Source organism: Coptis chinensis, chromosome 7 (assembly GCF_015680905.1).
Source record: "Coptis chinensis isolate HL-2020 chromosome 7, ASM1568090v1, whole genome shotgun sequence".
NCBI lineage: Eukaryota > Viridiplantae > Streptophyta > Magnoliopsida > Ranunculales > Ranunculaceae > Coptis > Coptis chinensis.
In genome coordinates this window covers 34,306,399-34,318,397 of record NC_141462.1, presented here as the reverse complement: position 1 = coordinate 34,318,397, position 11,999 = coordinate 34,306,399, and the positions used below count along the sequence as shown (strand labels likewise).

At 37.1% G+C, this 11,999-nt stretch overlaps 2 protein-coding genes across 2 annotated transcripts; both read right to left on the bottom strand.

Annotated features, from left to right (window-relative positions):
* Positions 1-1,314: 1,314 nt before the first annotated feature.
* PDX2 (pyridoxine biosynthesis 2) lies at positions 1,315-4,171 on the bottom strand. The gene is given in 9 exon segments (XM_086569818.1): positions 1,315-1,502; positions 1,505-1,539; positions 1,631-1,709; positions 2,185-2,192; positions 2,759-2,961; positions 3,307-3,380; positions 3,481-3,568; positions 3,645-3,772; positions 3,852-4,171. Coding segments are annotated over 9 exon segments (741 nt in total). The 5' UTR covers positions 3,904-4,171; the 3' UTR covers positions 1,315-1,428.
* A 313-nt stretch (positions 4,172-4,484) lies between these two features.
* On the bottom strand, positions 4,485-11,532 carry LOC147487221 (uncharacterized). The gene is given in 10 exon segments (XM_086571239.1): positions 4,485-4,864; positions 4,866-4,881; positions 5,346-5,473; positions 5,644-5,730; positions 5,826-9,716; positions 9,864-10,032; positions 10,108-10,145; positions 10,798-10,920; positions 10,992-11,192; positions 11,274-11,532. Coding segments are annotated over 10 exon segments (4,908 nt in total). The 5' UTR covers positions 11,355-11,532; the 3' UTR covers positions 4,485-4,690.
* Positions 11,533-11,999: the final 467 nt, after the last annotated feature.

The following is an 11,999-nucleotide window of genomic DNA, read 5'->3' as shown; positions in this document are numbered from 1 at the left end:
GATGCGTGAACTACTACTTAGCATTGGCCATGCTCGTGGAATCAACCAGAGGAGTGCTGATGAACAAGTTCAGACTCGCTCAAAACTCAAAATTAAAGCATTTCTTCTAACAAACTTTCATTCGATCGACTAGCATTCCTTCCACCCTTATCAGTTTATTAGTAAAGCAGAAACTATCTAAACAAAATCACATTGATGGAACACCCTTGGCCAACTGATTGTTAGATATCTAGTAGATGTCAGCTGCATTGGCATATAATGACGGTCAATGATGAAATGATGTTGGTATACCCCTATAAAGGCACGGGAGGAAACCGTGAGTATGGGATTGACCCCAGAAGCTTTTTGCTGCAACAGAATGCCCTATCCTGTATACACCTGATACGACCCATTATGACGAAATTAGTGGGTTTGGGTTAGGAAAAAAAGTTTTTGGGTTATTTAAGGTTAACCTGCCAAACCCGTTAAATAAATGGGTTGGATTAGGGTCACACATATTAATACCCGATTAGAGAAAGGTGTATTTTATTAAATCTCATAATCCCAATTACCTAAAAAAAATACTAAAAAAGAAAAATCAGTTAGCAATCTAGCATATAGAATATTATAGATTCATTCAATAAAAGATATTGTGTTTCAACAACTCTCTCAAGACTTTTACAAGTTCTTTTTATTATTTAGATTAATAAATTTTACGGATTATCTATTAACCCAAAGGGAACTTGACACGATTAGTAATTGGGTCGGGTTTGATTTGCTCCTAACACGCATTGACCCGAGTATGAGTATGAGATATCACGACCCCCACACATTGACCCGAAAGTATGACACGACACGAACCCGACCTAACACGACCCATTGCCACCCCTACCTTAAACCAAAATTCTGGGATTCTACGTTCTGTAGTTGGCTAGTTGCATGACTGTGTAGTGAATTGTGGAGGTGCTTTGAGAAACTATATAAGTTGAGGACCCCATAACTTAAAGGGTTTGTAAGAAAAAAATAATATATTAGTATCCAAAACACTAAAGAATCAGCATTCAGTAACTTTTGGTCTGCAGGGTCTAGCAAAGCAAACCACAAACTCTTCTTCAGACCACGTCACGTAATGGTCGAGCACTTTCACCTGACTGCACCACAAAAACACACGTACCAATACTTTTGTTATGCACAAATATTCTTAACATGCCATCATTTACAAGCGACAAGTATTGCAGGGAACTTCAGTTTTGTCAAGGGTGAGAGGTATCACTTCCTTTATGACATTGCAAGAAAAATTAGAATAGGAGAAACGATGTGGGCTTTTTAATAATATTATGTACAGAGTCACATCTGCTTCTGTGGTTTATGTACTAGGCTTCAGAAGACATAAAAGATCTTTCAAGACAGCAAAAACTATAAACTGAGAAAAAAAACAAGAACAAGCTACTATTGAAATATTGGGAGATCAATCCTTGGTGGTTCATTGTCAGAAACATCTCCCTCATTAATAGAAAGGGTTGCTCTCCTTTGTTCACCATCTTCATAAAGTAACTATGCCTGCACAAGTAAATGTTGGAAACCCAAGTGAGTTCGAAAATGGATCAAAAGATTAGTTTAATTTGTGAAGTATTAGCTTTAGTATATATACCATCGAGTGTCTGCAGTCAATTCAGGGTGGAAAGCTGTCGCAAGCAGGTTTCCCTGTTTTACAGCTACAATCACTTTCTCTTCAGAATTAATTTTTCCTGAAACAGAAATTAAAGTAAATAAAACAAGCTTGGATTACTACCAAATTGGGCATGTCAAATGGAACACTGAGATGGATAAGTTCTCACTGAGTTGAGACTTAAAAATCATTCAAGAACCAGAAACAGTGCCGTAGCAATCTTGTAAAGGGAAGAAGAAAAGAAAATGGACTTCAAACCTGAATTGGAACAAAAGGAACAACTATGTCTTCTTTGATAGGTGAAGTACCAATAACCATTTAGAACATACAATTGCATTAATGTAAAGTTATTGGTGGAAGCAACACTAACAAAATACAAGACATATCTAATCAGGAATTCCTCAAACAAAGATAACAAGAACAGATCAACTTCTTTTGTAGCGATAAAACTAGAGTTCTTTCCACAATAACAAGCAATCACTCCAACATTCTTTCTATGATTTTCTTCTTTTTTTTTTACAATAAAATCAAATGACTGTTGGGGCTGCAAGTCAATTGAATAGTAAGAACCTGATACTAAGCTCTAAAGGGCTAAGGAAAAGGTAATATGCATAGGTGGACGTGAAAACATATGCAGAAGAAAAAATTTGTTATTCAAATCTTAAGATGTCAAAACAACATGACATTAAGTTCTACAAAATCAAAAAGAAATCTATTCTTATATATCAGAGTTATGAGGCTGCCTGTTTTACAGGGCACCTTTGGTTCATGCTAATATGTGGAGGGATTATTTGCACAGGTAAAATCAATGGGGAGTGCAGTAGGCAAGGGAGAAGCCTATTTAACTAATGCAGGACAAAGGTTTCCAAGTCACTTATTAACTAAAAGACCTACAAATACACAGGAATACTTTAGTGTTGTGAACTATGCTTTCAGTTCTAAACAATGAACAGAATGAGGAACATGCCAAACATCACCAATCAAGACATGCCAATATGTATAAGAAAAAAACAACAATATGTCTAAAGAGAAATTTTGTTGGTGTAATATATGTCCTTCAAACAGGTAACACATCATAATGCCATACTAATCAATTAAAATAATTAAAACAGATAAGGGGTTACCTCCTTATCTTCTTCAACAGGTTGCACTGTTGGTTTTCTTGAAGGGACAGAATAATCAGCCAGGACTTCAACTCCAGTCCCTGCTTCAAGAATTGCAGGAGCACGGATAAAAACTCCGCGGAAACTTGCCGGCCCCCCTTCTGTGGCTACAAGCTCTGGTACTAAAAGATCTGCTTCAAAACTCTGAATCTGCAAAAAGAAATTGCATGATTTTCTAAAGCAAATAAAGATTTTCAGCTTTAAACCAACAATAATTCGGCTGTTGAGAGAGAGAGAGATAGAATGGGTCCTTATAGTCACTACATTTTCTAAGAAGCTACTTGCTTAGAAGTTATAAAAATCACCAAAACGAAAGTTTATGAATTAAAAGATATCTGAATGAATTTGTTAGGTCTTAAGACTTCGGCTTCATTTTTTAACTATAAATGCGTACTTCTAGGAAGTTGTAACGGACGATGGACTCCATGATTTTGATAGTTGTTTTGGTTGTGATTAAAAAGACAGTGAAATAACATGGTGAGTTTACCGAGATACCTGACTGCCAAAGAAATTTCGATGAACAAGACAATCTAATCCACCAACAAGCTCCTGCCCTCCTTCTTTCTGCCCTGAAATAAAATAAAACCAATCCGCCAAAAATCAACATAACAGTCTCCCTTCATTTTATTTTACAAGATAAAACTAAAATAAAATGACTAACATACTCACCAACTGCCTTGTCAGCCAAAAAGATTAACCCTGCACAAGTCCCCCAAACAGGCTTCCCCATTTTAACGAATTCGCGTAACGCAGGAAACTACATAATAATTAAGCAACAAGCTATAGAAACCATATTCAAATATACAAACTCAGATTAATAATTAAAAAAAAACCAGATTGTGATATTCAGCAAGTTTGGCCATGGTGGTGCTTTCCCCACCAGGAATGATGAGTGCATTTATAGTTTCCAACTGTTCAGCCTTTCTTATCTCTGTTCCTTTAACTCCTAGCCTTCTTAATGCTGCACCCCATCAACCCCATTCAAATATATGTCAATATATATAGATATAGACAGACACAGAAAGAGAAAGAGAGATTACCTGCTATATGTTCGTTGAAAGAACCTTGTAAAGCAAGTACCCCAACTGCCATTTCACCCAAAGGCTGCCGAGAGAGAGAGAGAGAGAGTTGGCGGCTTTTTACTGTTTGTGGTTCTTGAAAGCCTACGTACTCTCTATTCAGTCCTCCCAAATCCAACGGTCTATATATACTTGTTTTAATGCAAAACAAAATAGAGCCGATTTGTATTTTTAATCTGGAAAAAATTGATTTGGAAACTTTTGCTAAACAAACCTTTCCAAGGTTTTACTAGTGCTGCTTGCGTCTTGTAAATGGCTTTTGTGTTGGTATTTGGTGATATGCATTTCAAGTAATTATATTGAATACATACTAGTAGAAAATTAGTAATTTTGTCAGCGTACGATAAGTTGGATTGGCGATAAGGACACATGGTGTCAGTTTCAGTTATATGTCGGTTTCTGTAGCAGCTTTAGAGTAACAATCAAAGTACACAACACAGATGAAGTAATGCCATGTTCTGTGATGAACTGATGATCATCATCACTTTGCTCTTTTCATATCAACTGACAATGTCAACAGAAACTGAATTCTCTTTTGTTTTTATTTCTGTAAGTACGTACTAGTGTACTACTGTGCACTGTCTACAAAGTAGAAACACAATAAAAAGCTGACTTTTCACGGTGGTGTATGTTACATGTTTTTTTCAGTACAGCCCTCCTCTTTTGGGCCAAAATTCTTTATCTATACACGTGTAATTTTCTTTCTCAAGTGTATGAATTAGAAATGATCAAATGAATACTGTGGTAAAGTAAGACATCTATATCTGTGCCACAAAATCAACCTAAAATTCATCTTGGATTTATGAGAACCACCTTCTTCCATTCCTGAGAGTTTTTATCTGCATGACAAGGTCTTCACGCTCAGCTTCTACCTCAGCAAATTTTAGGCTCATGTGGAAGTAGCGTTCACGAATGTCTTTCAGCTCTGCCTCGACTGATGATAACTTTTTGGGACCATTAGCATAACCATTTTGGACCATCAGCCAAGAATCTGTGGTAAACAAAAATGAATCAATTAATTTCAGCAGTTAAGCTAGAAGATGAAATGTTAATTCACGGTTCACATTGACAATTTCTTAGAACATATATATAAACCGAGAGGATGCTAACTAGTAACTACCCATAAAGTGTGTAAATAAACACAAGCAGTTGCACCTGTCCAAAATGGTAAACTTAATAGGGATTTAGTGATTGTTGTTTCATATATCATCAATGCATTTATATTGTATATTATATGGTGCTCATGGAGGCCAAACAAACATTAAATGCCATGTACGGATAAAAGATGATTAAACACTTTCTACCTAAATAACGACTTCTCATTCCATAACCAACAACAAGCTCTGGACTTAGGGATGTACTGTCACCGAAGATGAACAATGGTGCTAATGTGCTATGGAGAAAGGAAAAGAATAAAAAATGTTCCAAGCAGAATTTGCCTTAATAGGGACTTACTTCTTGAGTTGTGCTTTATACATGTTGTTTGCCTCAAGTGCCTCAGCAAGCTCATTCTCCAGCAAGTGGATCTTCATCACAATATCAACTCCCGTACCCCCGTTACAATCAAGATGATTGTCATTTCCCTGAAACCAAAATAAGATATAATAAATATCACAAATGTCAAGTGAATTCAATCATATTGGAGAGATCCACTTCACACTGTAGCAAGTTGGAGTGAATGGATCTTTGGTTACAGTAAGCGCTTAGATAAGTAAAGCTAGAAGAGAAAAATAAAAAGGTACTATATCCATACATTAACCTCTTCTTGATATTGAACTTTCTCCTCAATCTTCGTGGATAGCCTCCCGTTTACAGCATTGATATTTCTCTCCATTTCTTTCTGTAAATGTTTAGAAGTCAAGTTAAAATAGAGATCTCTATCTGTTTAGCTTTAAAAGCATTAAAGCAAGAGGAAATATAATAGCAAAGAAACACCTCTGAGTGCCTCAATTCTTTGTTGGATTTGGGGCTGGGAAAATCTTTACTGGTGGACATACTCTGAGTTTGTTCTTCTTCCTTCTTCAACTTTAGTTCCTTTTCCAGCACTTGAACTCTCTTCAGGCACTCATCTTTCTCATCCTCAAGGCACTGTATCTTACGTTGAAATTGACTATTAGCTCTCTTAATTCGGCTAAGCTCATTTTTCAGCTCAGCATCCTGAGCACATAATGCTTCCTTTGCAGATAGATCACCCTGCAACCTCAGGAGCTTTTCTTCCAGAGCAACCCTGCAACGTGTGCAATCTTCCAACGCTGACACAGCTTTCTGCATACTAGAGATTTTTTCAACAAATGAAACTTTTTCTGCTTTCAGTTCTTCACAATCTCCAGATAGTAACTGCAACGACGCTTCCATTTTACTCTTTTCAAACTTGACCTCATTAAGAGAGTTCTTTAGAGCCACTATCTCATCCTGAAGCTGTCCAATTTTTTGCAATTGAACCGTCAAGTAAGAAATTTCTTCCACTAGTTGTTGTCTTCCATACTCAGAAGTTGAAAGTCTGAGTTCAAGCCCGTTAACGGTGCCTTTGAATCTATCTTCACTAGCTTTAACTTCATCCAACAATTTCTGCAGCTTTTCATAGTCAGCCATCATTAACTCTTGATTTTGTCTGCCAGAAGCAAGCGCACTGATCAGCCCTTGTAGCTTAGTTTCTGATTCTGTTTGAAGAGTTTGAAGTTTTGTCTCAGATAATTTGACTTTAGCTTGGGCCTCATGAACAGAAGTCTCCAATTTTGCTTTATCAGCACGTAAAGTGGACACTTCACGTACTGCATTTGAAGCTATTTTTTCTCTTTCATCATGTGTTGCAGATATCTGCTCAGTAAGGTGTGCTACCTCTCTTTGCAAGCTCTCAACTTCTATTATCTTCTCCAGATACATCTGACTTAACAAACTCTCTTCCAGAATGAGTTTCTCTTTGTGTTCCTTGTTTTCGTGAAGAAGATTGTTTAGTTCTGAAGTCAAGATTTCTTCTTTTGCTGTAAAACCTTCCTGCATTGAAAAGAATTTCGATTCCAAAATTTCAATCTTTTTAGAGCAATCAGAGAACTTATTACGGGATTCCCTCAATTCAGCCTCCAAGTATGTACAGTGCTCATGCAACTCAAGTTTCTGCTTCCTCAACTCTCCATTCAGTTTCTGCATGGAATCACATTCTTCAATAAGACTTTCAGCCGTAGCTTGTAATTTTGGATTTGCTCTTTGCATGTATTCACACTCTTCTTGAGCGTCCGACCACCGCTTTTGCATTTCTTGTAACTTATGCTTTAGATCCACCTTTTGAATCTCTATCTCATTTTCAAGTCTTGTGATCTCATCACGGAGATCCATGGATAGAGATTTAGAACTTTCTAGCTCCAATCTACTAAATTCCTTCTCATCTGTCAAATACCTCAATTGAGCTTCCATTGCAGATAATCGTTCCGATAATTGTACATTCTCTTCTTCCAACTCTAATAGACGAAGCTCTAGGTCTCGTTTGCCACTTTCTAACTCTGATGATTTATTTTCTAGCATCTTATTAGCAGAAACATGAGAATCTAAATTGCTAGTAAGCGCCATCATGTCATTTTTTACATCATCCAAGCATTTGGACGATATACTACTTCCTCTTGACACAACTTCTAAGTTTTCCTCAAGCTGAGCCTTTTCCTCCTGAAGATCAGAAACCTGCGCCCTCAATTCTTGTTGGGAATGCCTCAAAATCTCAATCTCCTCTTCTTTCAATAAAAGACTGGCTTCAAGCTCCTTGACTTCTGTCCCTTTGGCCAACAAATCCTTGTTCAGATCAGCAACTTTGGCTTCAAGTTTGCTATTCAGATCCTCGAATACATGATTCAAATGAGAAACATTTTCCTTCGGACCATACCCTTCCAGCTTCTCCTGTGCCTCAGTGACATTTTCATTCCTCTCCCTCAGTTCTGATTCAATATGCTGAAAAACTGTTTCACATTCGAAAATCTTTGCTTCCAGCAATTCATTTAGCTCACTAAGGCTGTTTAAGATATCCTCAGGCTTAAGCTTTTGACATGTCACATCTGTACAATCTGAACTCACCAAGTGATTTTGATCAGTTTCACATACAGTATTTACATGAGAAGAACCATCGCGCCATGGCCTCTTTACATGAGCCAAGGCGAGCTGAAGCTGTTTGTATAGTTCTGGAAAAAGTTCAGACATTTCCTCACAGTTATGAGCTTCAGCCTTTTCAAATCTTGTTTCTGGAAGTGTATGTTGCAATTCTGTGACCGTTTCTTTTTCTCGGTGTACATTTAGTTCTTGTTTCAACGAAATGATTTCCATTCTTCGCTCTTCTAACTCAACCTGACGGTCACGAAGTTCATCTTCAAGATGACAAGCATTATCCTGAGAAGAATGCAACTGAACCTCCAAACAACCAATCATGTTTTGAAGATCAATCAATTGAACTTCTAGGTCGGTGGAGGAAACTCCTTCACGCAGCATTTCCTTGTTCTTCAGCTCCTGCTTCAGCTGATCTATTTGTGATCTAAGTGAATCAACTTCCGGTTCAGATCCCGTTGCAGATACCATAGAGTGAAGCTTGGAAGAGGAAGAACTAAAAGAGTCTCCACCAGGTCGTAGATCCTTTTTTGATTCCTGAAGTTTGAAAATAAGCTCCAAATTTTCCTCTGTAAGTTCATTGCAATCATTCTCTAGCTCCTGCACCTTTTCTTTTAAGGTTTCAATTTCTTTGATCAGATCCGAATCAATTCCACGAGAACACCTGTTATCATTTGAACCTTGAGTATTAAGCAAATCAGATAGCTTTGCTTCTAGTTTCATCATTTCAACCTCTCTTGCTGATAGCTTATACTTGTAATCTGCTTCGAGTTCCAACAAGGTTCTCCTCAAGTTTTGTTCCAGCTCAAGCTCCTTGTTTTTGTCCTCCAGTTTTTCTTCCAGTAAACACACTGTAGCTTGGAATTCTTTTTGTGCTTCCACCAATTTTTGGATGTCTTGATTTTCGTTTGGGCACTCCATGTCTTCATTTCCATGTTCACAATTTTCTTCTGTACTGAGATTTACTCTTTCTGCGGAAATAGCATCTATCTCCAGTCTCTGCTTCTCTATGGTCTCTTCCAGCTCCTGAAGAATGGAAACAAGCTCAATATTTGATTCTTGAGTTTTCTCCAGCTGCACAGCCAGATTAGTGTTGGATTCTTTTTGAAACTTTATTTCACTTTCCAATTCTTTCTGAATGTGTGATATGCCTTCTGCTTGAGATATTGAATGCTCCGATGCCATATTTTTCGTCTTTGACTCTTCTAATAATTCTTTTAGTTGTTCAATCTCTTTCTTCAAGCTATCCCTTTCAGTACATGCCGCTGAAAGCTCCATATCCAGATCCGCCTGGTGACGTGACTGACCACTAGATTCCTTTCGCACCAACTCCAGATCATGCATCAACTTCCGGGCGTTTCTTTCCCACATCTTAGCTTCGGAACGAAGCTCCTCAATGGTATCTTCTGCAGCCTCGAGGAGTTCTTTAGAGGATCTAGCATTCCCCAATGATGACATTGCAAGTGTACTCGGAGAATGCCCCAACTCTTGTCGCTGACTATGAAGATTACTTCCTGAAGTTGTGAACCTTGAGTTAAACGATGTTTGATTTGAGCGAGAATGATCCCCAACTGGAACCGCCCCATGAGTTCCACCATTCTGCAAAGAAGGGGAATCCTGTATACCAATTGGATCGTACAAATCCCCACTGAAGTCGTGTCTAGGGGAAAAAGTCGTTTTGTCTACAGAACCTTCTGCTGAGTCAAAGCTAATGCGTGATCCAGATGCTGAAAAGCTTGCGTTCTGGAGCAATATGAGGAACTTGATTAGATACATGCAGAAAAGTAAGGCGAAACAGTATAGTCTAAACTACCTGACAACACAATAATAATTATGAACAATTGAAACCTCTCAACATAGATGTCAGTTTGAGTAAGAAAGGTCTCATACCCTACTGCCAACTTCTCCTGGGTGCAAGGCGCTGCCTAAATGGTTACTGGAGGAAGATCCAAAACTCTTTGCATAGGAATTATCGGATATATCTGATTTATTATCTGTTTCATTGTAGTCTGCATTCATATCTTCTAAAGGAGATGCAGCTTCTTGCAATTGTTCATCCCTGAAACGTATGCAGTAAGTGATGTCAGATAAAATTTATAGATTTCTAAAAGTTCAGACGAGGACTTTCACAGACCTGACAATTGTTTTTGGGTTAAGGCATTGGATTTTAACCTGCAAATAATAACAACGAGTAAGGATTTCTGTAAATTCTGATAAAAAACAAAAACTTAAGTATTTGGGAGCGTATATAGAATAGCACAGAAGTAAGGGATCAAACCAGAATGCCAAATGACAGAAGTAACTAAAATTGATATTTTCTATTTTTCTTCTAGGCAACTTAAATGGAACCTTGCAGTCAATTTAGCACAAGTTGCTATCACCTATTATTTCTTTTTACCAACAATTGGTAATGCGCCTTCTTTCTTATGCAGTGCGATGCTGCAAACCAGCTACAAGTTGACCTGATATGAGTTTACAGAGGTAGCTTATGTTCAAGCCTGTTAGTGTAGAGAATGTTCCCTCTTGTGACCCTACACTATGCACTCTTTTCTATTTGCAGTCCGATGAGAATATATTTTCCATATCCACTTCAATTTCTTTTATTTTCTTTTTTCAGTTTTTCCTTTTCTTTTCTATAATCTTACTCCCTTGTAAAGTTGTTCAAATACAACTTTTCACGATGTCGTACATTTGAGCTCTATAAGCACCTTTACAACAAGTGTACATGCAGTTCCTAAAAGTAGAAAAAGAATACAACCTAAACTAGTGGACACTAAGGAAACACAATTGGAACAAGGTTATAATAAATAATGAAATGACTCACTTGTAAAATAGTGCCTTGAGTGTTTTTCTTCAACGGCAACGAAACAGGAACAGGAGATTTTGAACTGATGTAGGTTGTCAAATTAATACTAGCTTCTCCAAGAATACTAGATCTGGCTGATCCCTGTAACACAAACAACAAGTCAATAAACTTGAAACTCGACAAAAAAAAAAATGCAGCACACCATACCATACCATGGAAACAACAAGCTTGAACAAATTGGGTTCCATCTGTTTTTTAGAAGCATCGTCCAATGATATCCATATCGATTCAGATAAAGATTCAGTCCAAACACACTTGCCATTCCTTGCTAATGCCTTACTTGACTTGGTAACTGTTTTCCCAGTTTCCACAGATACAATTGAAACTAAAAGCTTGTCCCATCCTTTTGGTACCTACATTATATATTTTACCAAAACAATAATAATAAGTTTCAACAATTTCGAAATAAGATATATCAAGTGAAGAGTGTTCACCTGAAGAATCTGAAAGTTAGAAAACTTAAAATCTATTTTCTCTCCTGATTTATCTGATTTGTTTCGGTGTAATCTGAACATTCTTTCTTTCTTTCCTCTGTGTTTTTTGTTGCACACACAGAAAAACTTTTTTTTATTTCATAATATATGCTTTGGCGTTTTATTCGGTGTCAGATGCATTTAATTCTTCCCTAATTAATTAATTAATCGTTAATGCGTACTTGTCACAAAAAGTGTTTCTTCATTACTGACTTTTATTACTTCTTGTGTTTCAGTGTCACAGGATCTTATCACCTGCTCTCGGTTGTATGAGTCAACTTTTATGTCACTTTGGTTAATACGTATTTCCACAATGCATACATCGAATTAACCGAGATTGATTAACTCCTCTTTGACAACGAGTAGTTGTTTGTTTCTGTTGATGTGATGTGTTAATTAGTATTAATTATTGAGCAAGGAATTTGTGATTATCTTTTTATATTTTTTAAATGAAGAAGAGTATTAGGTTAGGTGATGGTTATTAGACAGTGCAACCACGGACACAGATGGCACACCTGATCGACTCCAAATTTGTTGGCCCAATCGTTTGACAAAGCCTTTTTAGTTAGGAAGAATGTCTCTAGCTATTAGACCTTGCGCACGGAACTATTCTAAAGAATAATTTGGTACTACAGCTCCAAGCAAGTTTTAATAAATGTAGTAATTGTAATTATTAGTATAAAGATT